The sequence below is a fragment of the Leptodactylus fuscus genome, chromosome 7 (genome assembly GCF_031893055.1).
Source record: "Leptodactylus fuscus isolate aLepFus1 chromosome 7, aLepFus1.hap2, whole genome shotgun sequence".
NCBI classification, from domain to species: Eukaryota; Metazoa; Chordata; class Amphibia; order Anura; family Leptodactylidae; genus Leptodactylus; species Leptodactylus fuscus.
In genome coordinates, this window is record NC_134271.1 from 34,719,178 (window position 1) to 34,733,226 (window position 14,049).

At 39.3% G+C, this 14,049-nt stretch overlaps 1 protein-coding gene across 1 annotated transcript in view; it reads right to left on the bottom strand.

Moving 5' to 3' along the window:
- Nucleotides 1-14,049, bottom strand: part of SF3B2 (splicing factor 3b subunit 2) — a 33,192-nt gene that overhangs the window by 6,955 nt on the left and 12,188 nt on the right. The window contains exons 8-14 of the mRNA XM_075281578.1: nucleotides 12,118-12,200; nucleotides 11,177-11,380; nucleotides 9,751-9,876; nucleotides 8,682-8,762; nucleotides 8,250-8,477; nucleotides 2,796-2,945; nucleotides 758-847 (exon numbers count right to left, since the gene is read on the bottom strand). Coding sequence (XP_075137679.1) covers nucleotides 758-847; nucleotides 2,796-2,945; nucleotides 8,250-8,477; nucleotides 8,682-8,762; nucleotides 9,751-9,876; nucleotides 11,177-11,380; nucleotides 12,118-12,200 — 962 coding nt within the window. The remainder of the gene's footprint in view (nucleotides 1-757; nucleotides 848-2,795; nucleotides 2,946-8,249; nucleotides 8,478-8,681; nucleotides 8,763-9,750; nucleotides 9,877-11,176; nucleotides 11,381-12,117; nucleotides 12,201-14,049) is intronic.

The window sequence follows — 14,049 nt, forward strand, 5'->3', positions numbered from 1 at the left end:
CATGTCATAAAGCTGGAATCATCTCAGACTGGTTTCTTGAACATGACAATGAGTTCACTGTACTCCAATGGCCTCCACAGTCACCAGATCTCAATCCAATAGAGCATCTTTGGGATGTGGTGGAACGGGAGATTCGCATCATGGATGTGCAGCCGACAAATCTGCGGTAACTGTGTGATGCCATCATGTCAATATGGACCAAAATCTCTGAGGAATGCTTCCAGCACCTTGTTGAATCTATGCCACGAAGAATTGAGGCAGTTCTGAAGGCAAAAGGGGGTCCAACCCATTACTAGCATGGTGTACCTAATAAAGTGGCCGGTGAGTGTAGATGATGCAGTCAACAGCACCCTCTGTCAGCAAATCTGTGGCCATGAAAAGTAAAAGTGCGCTGCCAATAGGTTGTTATACCTGCAGAGGCTAGAATTAAGTTTTTTTGATCTGTCATCTTTTTATATTATGCATGGCTCCATTTTATAATGACAGGCAAAATACTGCACAATCCAGAAGTGCTTCAAAGCAGGCCACAGTAGGATTTTTTTTTTTTTTTTTTTTTTTTGCTGGGTGGAAGGGAAACATGGCATCATAGATAACTATAATACTAGGAGTCCATCTCCCAGCATAGTATGTAGGCTGGTAAATACTGCTCACCCATGAAACTCAATCATGTGAATAAGCTGTTAAATGGGCGGTTTATGACTTCACTTTGCGTTCATTTTACACTTTTTTTTTTTGTGTTTATGCTGCATTTACTTACCGGCCCCACTGGCATTCCCAAAGTTATTCTTAGCTCATCGGAAAGGTCACCAGGCTTCTTCTCCTTTAAACGAGTCTCAAATTCTTTTCCCTGAAGAATAGATATTAAAGTGTATTAATTCTACACAACATTGAGTGTAACAGCAAACTTGAATTCAATGATTTCAAACAAATGTGTGTATATTAGAAAGTTCACAGAGGGACAAATGACACTATCTGTCCAAAAAAATAAACACATAAAATTTCACTTTTATTGATATCCTTTACAACCAATCCAAAAAGTAAAACAAAATGATTGTGTTCCACCTGTTCAAACAGGTGGAACACAATCATTTTGTTTTACTTTTTGGATTGGTTTTAAAGGATATCAATAAAAGTGAAATTTTATGTGTTTATTTTTTTGGGGCAGATAGTGTCATTTGTCCCTCTGTGAACTAACAGCAAACTTGCTGTCATCATAATAAACAGTCGACCCAAAACCTGTGGCTATAATAAGCTTTAAGATTCCAAACAGTTACTATGTATATACACAAGCCGGTTCTCAACCCAAAGCCACCCATAAATGTAATATTTAATTTGAATAATCAGACCGGAAAAGATAACCAGGTTACTAGTCATCGTCTAAGATAGTTTGGTATAAGTTAGTAACTCGTTTCAAACAATGCCCATGATGTTCTATTGGTTAAGAAATTATTTTGGTTTTGCATTTTTGTTCTACTTCCTGCCTTCCAAAAGCCATAACTTTTATATTTTTACATTTCATATGAGGGCTTTTTTTCACAACAAACTGTGCTTCTCCTAATGCCTCCATTTAAAATTTCCTAAAATGTATTGAAAATGTTGTAGATATGTTGTGCCATTTTGTTAAGAGTTTTGTTTTTACAGTTTTCACTAATAAGTAAAAACAACATTACCTATATTCCGTAGATCAGTACAATCACATTGATACTAAAAGTATATAGTTTTGATTACATTTTAATACCCTTTATACCCTTTAAAAAAAATGCACCTCTGCACAGAGTCAGTGGATATACAGTTGTGGCACAAAGCACTGTGCTGAAAAAGCCCCCCTTGGCTTATACTCGAGTCAAGCAAAAAAAAAATAAAAATTTTTTTTTTGGGGGGGGGTGTTATGACCAGCCGCAATAGTAATGTATAGAATCTCCCATAAAATAGTAAAAAAAATAAAAATAAAAAAAATATATATATACATACATAATAAAAGCATAAAGTAAATAAAAGTTCTAAATCCCTCCTTTCCTTAGAATACATATAAAAGTTTAAAATTATTGAGAAACACAAACACATTAGGTATCCCTGTGTCTGAAAGTGCCCGGTCTACTGAATATAGGGGATCTGCAGTGCTCCTGTTCCGTCGGGAAGGGATTAATAGGAGCACTGCAGATACCCTATATTCAGCCAGACTGAATTCCAAGTGGGCGAAAAAAACCCAGTCCTCAAGCTCAGGGAAGGGGCAGACAGACAACCAAAACACCCCCTCCCCTTCCCCAGCACCTACTGCACCCAAAAACGCCAACCATTTTAATTTTTGAAATTTTCCAGTAGCTGCTGCATGTCCCCCCCCACCCCCCCCCCTCGGTTTATACTCAAGTCAATAAGTTTTCCCAGTTTGTGGTAAAATTAGGGGCCTCGGCTTATATTCGGGTCGGCTTATACTCGAGTATATACGGTATTACCCTGAACATTCCAAAAGAACTTCATTCTACTCCACAATCCAACTAAATTAAAGTAGCAGTTCAAATTGTTGTGTATGCCATGTATGTCTATAATGCATGTGGTGCAGGATGTATAGTTGGCACAGCACAGATTTATTATAGTCTATTTACAGTGGTTTGAGACCTGATATTAGCTGCCCAATAGTCTTTGCAGAATGAATAACTTTTTAAAAATAAAATGACTCTCTGACACCCATATATAAATGATACGGAGCAGACGGGCTGTAACACTGTGACAAAACGGAATTCGCTTTCCTGGGAGGCAGGTATCACAGATACAACACTCCCCCCTTTGCCCCTCACCTCATAGTACAGGTCTCCATGAATAGTTAGTTTTGGCTTGCTCTGCCATTTGAAGAAAGCATCGTGGAGCTTCTGGTAGTCTATGTCAATTTTTCCCATTTTTGGACGAACTTTCTCTCTCATTTTAGATTTCATAGTCTTTTGCTCTTCCTGTGGTAAGCAAAATAGTAAGAGTTAATAAAAAAGTCATCCTTTAATTAACAATGGCCAATATGTCTGCTTACTTACAGATAAATTCAACTCCGTGTATGTCACCAATTTTTAGATATTCTTGTAGACTTTCAAGTAAATATTATCTTTTACTTTTTCAACAACTCACTATGAAGGGTAAGATTGTGGCCAAATGAGTTTAAAAGCTCGAGCTTGGGGGCACTGACCAATCTAATGTAGCCTAGCTTGTTAGGTAACATGATCGACCAGCAGATGCTTAACTTGTCAAGAATTTACGGAATTAGTCGTGGCTGACCGCTTGCCACAACGAGAACATAAAGTAGGCCATATATTCTATAGTCCTATTTCAGACATTTATGGATTATCCGCACAATATTTTACCACCTGTGGGATCCGACACCCATTTCAAAAACGAGGGGTTGGATCCCTGTCCTATGACCACTGTGAAGGGATGGGCTCCATTAACCGGTTAAGGACCGCTGGCCGTAAATTTACGGCCAGCAGTCCTGGTCTCTAAGACCAGCCGATTGTAAATTTACGGCCGGTCTTCAGAGACTCACTAGGCAGGGGGTGGGGCGGGGGGAGGGCAGGTATTAGGTGTTACTAACACCTAACCACCCCCTCAACAACATTCAGTCGGACTCAGTTCCGACTGAACGTTTTAACCCTTTCGATCGTGCCGTGAAACATCACGGCGCGATCGAAAGGGATCCGCCGCATATTGAAGCTGATCGGCACCCCCCGCGGCGAGATCGGGGGGTGCCGATGTCAGTAGAAGGTAGTCTGGGGTCTGGCCAGTGACCCCAGACTACCGGAGCCCCCACATACCTGGTTGATCCTGCCGACCGATGGAGGAAGTGAGCGATGTGTCTCACTTCCTCTGCTGCTTGCAGGACACGAGCAGGCTCATGTCCTGCTCGTGTCCTGCAAGCTACTATACAAAATCAGTTGATGCTTTCATGAAAGCATCAACTGATTCAAGTGTCCTAAAGGGACACATGAAAAAGTTAAAAAAAAAAAAGTTAAAAAAAAGTAAAGTGTATGAAAAAAGTAATAAAGTTATAAAGCCCAAAAATCCCTTTTTCTCTATACAAAATGAACTATATAAAAAAAAGTACTAAAAATTAATAAAAACAATGCATATTTGGTATTGCCGCGTCCGTAACAACCTGTACAATAAAACTGAAATAATATTTAATGTATACGGTGTACATCTGAAAAAAAACCCGGAAAAAACCCGCCAGAAGTAGTGATTTTTCACCATATCACCTTACAAAATATGCTATAAAAAGTGATCAAAAAATCATATGCACCCCACAACAGTACCAATAAAAAGCACAGGTTGTCCCGCAAAAAATAAGCCCTCAACCAACACTGTCAACCGAAAAATAAAAATGTTACGCCTCTCATAAGATGGCGATGCAAAAATCACTGATTTATGTCCCCAAATGTGTTTTTGTTCTGCAGAATTAGTATCGCATAAAAAAATACTATAAATGAGGTATCGCCGTAACCGTACCGACCCGCAGAATAAAGGGAACATGTTACTTTTACTGTGCGCTGCATGGCGAAAAATTTAAAGGGTACAACTCAATGCCAGGATTTTATTTTTTTTAAAATCCAGCAAGAAAGAGTTAATAAAATGTATTCAGTATGTTGTAGGCACCCAAAAATGGTGTCATTACAAAATATATCACATCCCGCAAACAACAAGCCCTTATATGGCCGCGTCACCAAAAGAATAAAGAAAATATAGCATCTACCAATGTGAAGACAAAAAAAACCAAAATCGCCAAATTATTAGAATACAACTGGCGGCGTCAGGAAGGGAATGTATAAGCTGTGTCAGTGTACTTCAGGAGACACCCCAGATTTACAGTTTACAAGGGAAAGACACCAGAAGTGACCCCCAAAATGAGCCCCAGAGTGACTCCCCCAATCATAGGAGCTACTGGGACATAGTAGGGAATTTGGTGTCTGCAATGTACTCCGCACCGCTTACACATTCCCTCTTCGCCATCCGCTGTGCAGTCATGTCCGGGATACTAATACTCACTACACCCCCTGAGAAATTCTTTGAGGGGTGCAGTTTTCAAAATGGGGTCACTCCTTTGGGGAATCCACTTTTCTGGTACCTTACAGGCTCTACAAACATGGCATGGCGTCCAGATACCAAACATCTGAATCTGTACTCCAAAAGCCTCATCGCGCTCCTTCCCTTCTGCGCCCTGCTGTGCGCCCAAACTGCAGTTTATGCCACATGTATGACACATGTATGACACTGGTGTACCCGGGATAACGGACGTAATGTCATATGTGGGTATAAACTGATATTAGGGCACAGCCGGACACAGAAGGGAAGAAGGGTTATTGGGTTTTTGGAGCGCAGACGGTTTGGTTTTTGGATGCCATGACACTTTTGCAGAGACCCTAAACTTGCCCCTACAAAATGGGGTTTACAGATACCTCCAGGTCTCTCCAAAAGGAACATGGCCCCAGAAAGTCCCTCTAAATCTGTACCCCAAAAGCTAAAAAGCGCAGTGCTCCTTCCCTTCTGAGCCCTCCTGTGTGCCCAAGCAGCAGTTTACACCCACATATATATATTTTTTGCCCCTCGGGATGGCCCCTTAATAGTTTTAGGAGTGCAGGTCTCTGACAACACAAAGTGGGTGCAATGTATGGGGCACCGAAATGGCATATTTCTTTCAAAATTTAAATTTTCATTTTGGACATTCATTTTTTGGAAGCATTTTAGGCACAAAATGATAATACCCCTTGATTCATTCCTTGACAGGTGTAGTTTCTAAAATGGGGTCACAATGAGGGGTTTCCATTGTATTGATACTTTAGGGGCTCAGCAAATGAGACATGGCACCTGAAAACTATTCCAGCCACATCTGCCCTCCAAAATCCAAATAGCTCTCTTTCCATTCTGAGCCCCACCATGTACCCATACAGCAGATTATGGCCACATATGGGGTATTGCCGTGTTCAGGAGAAATTTTGTAACAAACTGTGGGGGGCTTTTAATTCTTTAACTACTTGCAAAATTAAAAATATGGCGCTAAATGGACGATTCATTGGGAAAAAAAGTAATTTTTCATTTTTACATCCCAATGTTAATAAAATCTGTGAAACAGCTGTGTGGCCAAAATGCTCAGTATACCCCTAGATAAATTCTATGAGTGGTGTAGTTTCCAAAATGGGGTCACTTTTAGGGGGTTTCCACTGTATTGGTACTTTAGGGGCTCTGCAAATGCGACATGGGACTTGAAAAATATTCCAGCAAAATCTGTCCTTCAAAAGCCAAATAGCCCTCTTTCCATTCTGAGCCCCGCCATGTTCCCATACAGCAGATTATGACCCCATATGGGGCATTTCCGTGTTCAGGAGAAATTGTTTAACGAACTTTATGGAGCTTTTTCCCCTTTATCCTCTTGTGAAAATGAAAAATTTGGGGCTAAATTGACAGTTTATTGGAAAAAAAGTAATTTTTCATTTTCATGCCCCAATGTTAATAAAATCTGTGAAACAGCTGTAGGGTCAAAATGCTCACTCTACCCTTTAATATGTTCTGTGGGGGGTGTAGTTTCCAAAATGGGGTCACTTTTAGGGGGTTTCCACTGTATTGGTACTCTAGGGGCTCTGCAAATGAGACATGGCACCTAAAATTATTCCAGCAAAATCTGCCATCCAAAAGCCAAATAGCGCTCTTTCCATTCCAAGCCCCGCCATGTACCCATACAGCAGAATATGGCCACACATGGGGTATTGCCGTGTTCAGGAGAAATTGTTTAACAAACTGTGGGGGGCTTTTACTCCTTTATCCCCTTGTGAAAATTAAAACTTTGGGGATAAAGTGACATTTTAGTAATTTTTCATTTACACATCCCAATGTTAGTAAAATCTGTGAAACAACTGTAGGGTCAAAATGCTGACTATACCCCTTGATGAATTCTGTGAGGGGTGTAGATTCTAAAATGGGGTCACTTTTGGGGGGTTTCCATTGTTTTGGTACTCTAGGGGCTCTGCAAATGAGGCATGGTGCCTGAAAATTATTCCAGCAAAATCTGCTGTTCACACACCCAGTGTCGCTCCTTCCCTTCCATGCACTGCTGTGTACCCAAAAATCAGTTTACGCCCACATGTGGGGTATTTCTGTGCACGGGAGAAATTGCATAACAAAATGTGAGATGCATTTTCTCCTTTAACCCTTTGTGAATGTGTTAATTTTAGGTCTAAATGAATGTATTAATGAAAAAAAAATAAAATGTCTAAATTTCACTGCCATATTATTTTTATTCTTATGAAAAACTTAAAGGGTTAACAAACATCCCAAATGCTGTTTTGAATAATTTGAGGGGTGTAGTTTTGAAAATGGGGTGATTTATGGGGGTTTCTATTATACAGGCCTTTATAATTCCTTACAGAACTGAAGCGGTCCCTAAAAAATTGGTTTGGGGAATTTTCTTGCAAATCTAGAAAATCGCTGTTACACTTGTAAGCCTTGTAACGTCCAAAATAAATTAAAAGACAATCAAAAGATGATGCCAATATAAAGCAGAGATATGGGAGATAATATTTATTTATGTATTTGGGTGGTATGACTATCTGCCTGAAAAGCAGAGAATTTCACATTTTGAAAATTGCAATTTTTTCCAAATTTCCATCAAATTTCCTAGTTTTTTTATAAATAAATACACAAATATTGATTAATATTTACCACTAACATGAAGTATAATGTGTTACGAAAAAAACAGTCTCAAAACCACTTGTGTAAGTTAAACAGTCTCAAAGTTATTGCCATTTAAAGTGACACATGTCAGTTTTGAAAAAAAAGGCCTGGTCTTTAACATACTTTTGGGCCTGGTCCTTAACCGGTTAATTTCTACAGAAGTTTGAAAAACAGACAAGCAAACTTGGCTTCAAGGCTTGATGCATCTACAGCTCTGTTTGGTCACAAATTTATCCTCAAACATTAAATTTAAAAAAAGATTTACATTTTTATCCAAAACTGTTTCAAAGCATCGATGATTCTGAAATGTTGGATGGTATTTTATCAATGTGACAGATGTCGCAGAAAATAGATGGGCTTATGAGAGTATTGCAATTTATTAATTTAATACTTCTCTTTTCACTTGCATTGGTAAAAAAAAATTGCCTTGGGAGTGAAAGAGTTAAAGGAAAGATCACTCAAAAAACAATGGGGTCTGAGAACCCAAAACCTGATGCTTCAGCTATGCGTAGTAAAGATTGTACTACATTGATGGTATTTTTTCTCACCTTTTCTTGAAGCGCCTCCCTCATTTCCTGGATGCCTGTTCTCTTGATAAATTCTGGAAGTTGGAAGGGGGGTTTCTCAATACCTCTCTTTCCTTGCAGGTACTTGCGCTTGAAGCACCAGTGACGAGGGACAGGAACAGAATTTCTGGTCCCTTTCAGGTGCACAAGCAGTTTGGGGTCTTGAGCAGTGACATCGTGCATCTCTACTACATCTGGCCGTGAAACTAGCTAAAAAGGATGAGTAGATAAATAAAAAATACATACAATAAACAATGAGGGACAAATGAAATAAAAAAGCACCAGTTCCTACTTACTAACACTATTCCTGTCCCGTTATACATAGAAATATTCACATGCACACACTGTGTATATATAGAAAATCTTGGATCTCTCAATATACCACTACTAAACTTTTTACTTCAACTACGTTACCTGTTTCAGTTCTGCAACAGTGAATCTATTCATTCGCCTTAATTTTTTCTTAGACAGTTTTGGTGCATCTAGCTTTTTTTCCTGAGAATGACAGAAAAGAAAATATTGAAAATTTACATAGAAATCAAAATCAGTAATAAACACATTGTGACAGATTTACGGTTTCAAAATTTCTGTCTCAAAATGTGTAGAAAAAAAAAAAAAAAAAAATCTGGTGCACGTGCCAGGTACACAGTTTATAACATCTTTTAGGCAATTTTTGTGCCTCATGAGACACTTTTCAAAACTATAAAAAGGAGGGGGGGACTAAGAAGAGTCATGAAATACAGCTGTTAAAGGGGTTGTCCCATCACAAGGATCCTATCTATACTGCTAGTTTATGTGGATATAAGACTTTTCCTAAATACACTGCTTTATCAAAACTTCTTTGTTTGGCCGCTATCTTAATTTATTCACTTCATTGTTTACACTCCGTATTACATCCCATTACACTGAAATGAATAAAGGATTTGCACTATGACTAAACCGCCTATTGGATGGATATTGGATCAGATGGTAGATGGAGACAGACTTACAATCAGCTCAGTGTAGTAGAAGGAAAACAAGTTTCAGAAATTTTGCATTTTAATATGCCCGTCATTTGCCTTCCTTGTCATCTCTAGCATTCGTTCACTCCTTTCTCCATTGATCTATTATTATAGGGTGGCTGTGACACACCGATGCCTAAACAAGGGTTCAACCAAGTTATCACACATGGATGGTCAACTTAAGATGCTACTAAGGGACCTGCCCACAGAATCCTTTAGGAGTATTATATTTAATAAGGCTAAGATTCACATTTCAAACAACCTGAGGTCCTGAAATAAAAATCTTTACAGACAGAACACATGATAAATCAGCCGACATACATAAAATATGTGTTCTTCTGTATTCATACCTTTACATGTAATTACTGTATCACGGGAACACAAGGAAAGAAACGGTAAAAAAACAAATACAGTAAACAGGAGCATATATGGTATGCAAAAATATCCTGGGTACATAAGGAGCCCATGTTTTATATGCCAACCTCTGCATCACTGTCGCTGTCACTGTCCATCTGTTCCTCCTCAAATCGCTTCCTGGGGGCAGCTGGTTCCACTTTTTCAACTTTTTCTGGCTCTTTTTCCTTTTCTTTCTTTACATCATCTGTCAGCTGTTCACGAAAAAAAAAAAAAAAAAAAATATTAGCAGTTCGCAAAGAAAGTCAAAAGATGAAGCAGTCAGTGGGCCATCTAATAACTGTAAGAATGTTCACCCCTAAATTAATGTTGACCCCTATAACGCACACCATCACAGTAATCTATTAACCGGTGGATAAAATTAAATTCCAATGTGACCTTTGTCCAAGACATTTTTCTGTGAGGATGATCCTTCTCTGGTAGATACAAGTTTTGGCTGAACACAAGACTCAGAGTGATCTGCAATAAGCCAGTCTTGTGGGGGGCATGGGAGGTCTCTCACGTGGCCTGGTCTATTTTTTTGATGCATAAACCCATAAAAATCTATCCAGCCTTGTTGAAATGAACAGACTACTACTTCAGCATGTTTAGCTGCCATATTATACTTTACTTTCAAGGTACAAAATCTAATTGCGCATTGCTGCCTTCTGACTAGGCTAGGTCACACTAGGACCCCATGCCTTACGCTTTCTCTTATTGCTTCCTCCCCTTCACCTGTCTTTACAAGGTACATTAAGGAAAGAGATTACTTGAAGCAGCAGTGTTTTAAACATTAGGGCTAGTTCGCATGGGGGAATTTGGCAGCGGATTTTGACACAGAATCTGCCGCAAAATCCGCTGCTAAAAATGGCTCCCATTGACTTCAATGGGAGCCGCTCGCTTCTTTTTTTCCGCTAGGTAGTAGCAGGAAAAAAGAAGTGAGCTGGCCTAACTTGCCGTGGATTCCGCAGCTGAATCAGCCACGGCGCGAGGCTCCGGCCCATTAATTTGGGCCTAATCCATCACAGAATGCCACGACGGGATGCACCGGCACCCCTTCGCGGGAGCCGCGACAGAATGTGTACACACAGAACTCCATGTGAACTAGCTCTTCGAGAAAGCTCCGTGCCGATGAAATATAGTCTAAAAGGGTATTCCCATTTGAGCATTTATAAATATATCCATAGGATATGCCATAGATGTCTGATAGTTTTGGCTTATCTATCACAAGAACATGGTGCCACTCATGGTCTCAAGTAAAATTAGAGGGGCCACTCATGCAAGAGTCTCTCCATTCACTTTTATGGAAATTTGGAAAATATTCAAGCAGGCGGCTATTCACTTGCAGCTTCAAATGAGAGACAGATGCAGGTCCCAGAGGCGGGACCAGCAATCATCAGCCATTTATGGGATATTTATGGAAATAGCCATAAATACAAAGATGTAGATGCCTCTTTAAAATTATTTCAACAGTTCAAGAAACAGAAACCACTTCTACAAACAATGATCCGTCACCTTAAATGCCTGAAAGATCCTTTTGAAGAAAATGAAGTTTGGGTCATAAATATCCGGCTCCTCGGTTACATATTCTATTTCCACTTTGCCTCCAGCTGAATCGGCCTCTGCTGCCTCATTTACATCATCTGACACAACAGGAGGAGCCGCAATTGTTCTCCTACGTGTTCGTTTCTTGCGGTTCCTTCGCCTACGACTTTTCTTCTGCAAAGGAGGATGGTTTATATGTAAATAAGTTACGTGACTATTACATTTAGTTAACATTTTTCACTCAGTGAATAAAAATATCCATGACGCTTATTTAGATAATGCCAAAATATTACTCTGTAAGTAAGTGGGTATATGAACAGAAAGTTCATATAACTTAGCAATAAAACAAGAGATAATCAGGGACATAAAGCCATGTAAGAAACACGTCCCCAGAAATTACACCATTGCGGAGCTACAGATGGTTGTCAAAATGACATTTGCAAATGGCACCAAGATTTTTCAATCGTAGCACCACTTGCAACTAGCCCTGTGTGGCCTCAGCATATTACCAAGACCTACATAGTCTCCAGACTCATCTCCCATCATGCACATCTTGGATCTCATCACTCAGAAATTGCCAAGGGAGCTGGCAGCAGCCAAAGTGAATTCAGCCTGGCCTAACATTCCTCAGACAATCATTAATAACTTCACTGACAGCATGCCAAGGCATTTCAGTGCATGTATTCTGTGCAGATTTTTTTTCATTATTTGTAATTCATTAACATGTCTATCGATCCTGTAATTTCAATAATCCAAAAACTTTTCCTTTTTGGGGTTGCAACTTGATTTCAAGTGTTTTTCACCACAATTTTTGTTACAGACCTGTAGGTCAGATCAACAGCATAACATTTATATTACTTGTGAACTCCTAAGGCTAATGTTTATTATTCCTGCCCTTAAAATTCTCCTACCTCCTTCTTTGGTCCAGTAGTCTCCTCTTCTGTTTCAGATGCAGTGTAAATCTGACGAGGATCATTATCATAATCTTCCTCTTCTAGAATATAAAAAAATATTTCTATTAACACAAAAACCTAAGGAAAATATGGATACTTTATGCATGTATATGGAACTATCCTAATATAAAGCATATCTTGCAGGTAGCTAAAATAGCTTTAACCACTTCAGTACCGGGCCAATTTGTGGTCCTGGACCAGACACATTTTAGGTTTATTATGTACTAGCTGGTACCCGCAACTTCGTCTGCGGTGATTGATTGTAGAAGTGGGTATATACAGGCGCGGGTAAGGTTTTCGTAGTGTGTATAAGGTATGGGATATGAAATGTAACTTTGTATCTTGTTTTTGCTGTAATTCAGAGAATACATGAGACTTTTGTGTTGAAGTTAATCTGTATTTGAGCTGCTATACGGTGTTGTGAGAAACTTTACATAGTGACTTTGGGACAGAAGTATTTGAAGTTAACCCTTTCCCGCCGATGGCATTTTTTGATTTTCGTTTTTCATTCTTGACTCCTCTCCTTCTAAACCCCATAACTTTTTTATTTCTCCGCTTCCAGAGCCATATGAGGTCTTAATTTTTCCTGGGACAAATTTTTCTTCATGATGCCACCATTGTTTATTCTATATAATGTACTGGGAAGCAGGGAAAAAATTCAGAATGGGGTGGATTTGAAGAAAAAATGCATTTCTGCGACTTTCTTACGGGCTTTGGTTTTACGGCGTTCACTGTGCAACCAAAATGACATGTCCCCTGTATTCTGTGTTTCGTTACGATTCCGGGGATACGAAATTTATATGGTTTTATTTACATTTTGACCCCTTAAAAAAATTCCAAAACTGTGTTAAAAATTTTTTTTTTGAAAAGTCGCCATATTCCGACAGCCGTAACTTTTTTATACTTGCCTGTACGGGGATGCATAGGGCGTCTTTTTTTGCGGGACCGGGTGTACTTTGTAGTTCTACCATTTTTGGGAAATGTTATTGCTTTGATCACTTTTTATTCAAATTTTTATCAGAATCAAAACAGTGAAAAAACGGCGGTTTGGCACTTTTGACCATTTTTCCCGCTACGGCGTTTACCGAACAGGAAAAATATTTGTATATCTTTGTAGAGCGGGCGATTTCGGACACAGGGATACCTAACATGTATGTGTTTCACAGTTTTTAACTACTTTTATATGTGTTCTAGGGAAAGGGGGGTGATTTGAATTTTTAATCCTTTTTATTTGTTTTTATATTTTTTTTTAAACTTTTTTTTTTGCATTTATTAGACCGCCTAGGGGTATTGACATGGGTGGGCGGTGTCGCGGATTGTCAGAGCGGTGGGGGTCGGCAAACATGGCTGGTCCAGGGCGTTAAAGAGAGCCTCCTGGAGTATCGTTAAGGTGAGGGGCAAAGTGGTAAAGTATATGTATATGTGATTGTGTGGGGTTAGGGGCGAGGCTGTAGAGGGCAATATGAATTTTGGGGCTTGCTATGGTCCAAAGTGTGTGAGATTGCAGAGATGGTGATGTGAGTTTGGGTTTTGTGGGGGTCCTGGCACAAACGTATGTGCGCTATTATGACGAAAAGTAGCCTATTGCGCAATCGAGTGTAGTGACTATGTTTGTGGAAAATTTCAGCCAAATCGGTTGAGCGGGTTTTGCGTGATTGAGGAACAAACATCCGAACATCCAAACACACAAACTTTCACATTTATAATATTAATAGGATGTGCGGTTTTGAGGGCTGTAACATTTTTCTTGTATGTCTCAGTCAACTAATTTTTGTGTCTTTTTTCGGGGACACATAGGGCTTTATTTTTATGTTAATTTTATTTTCGAATGTGTTTTAATTTTTTTTTATATCCAGGAAACTATAAACAAAATAGGAGGGAAATTGTGTC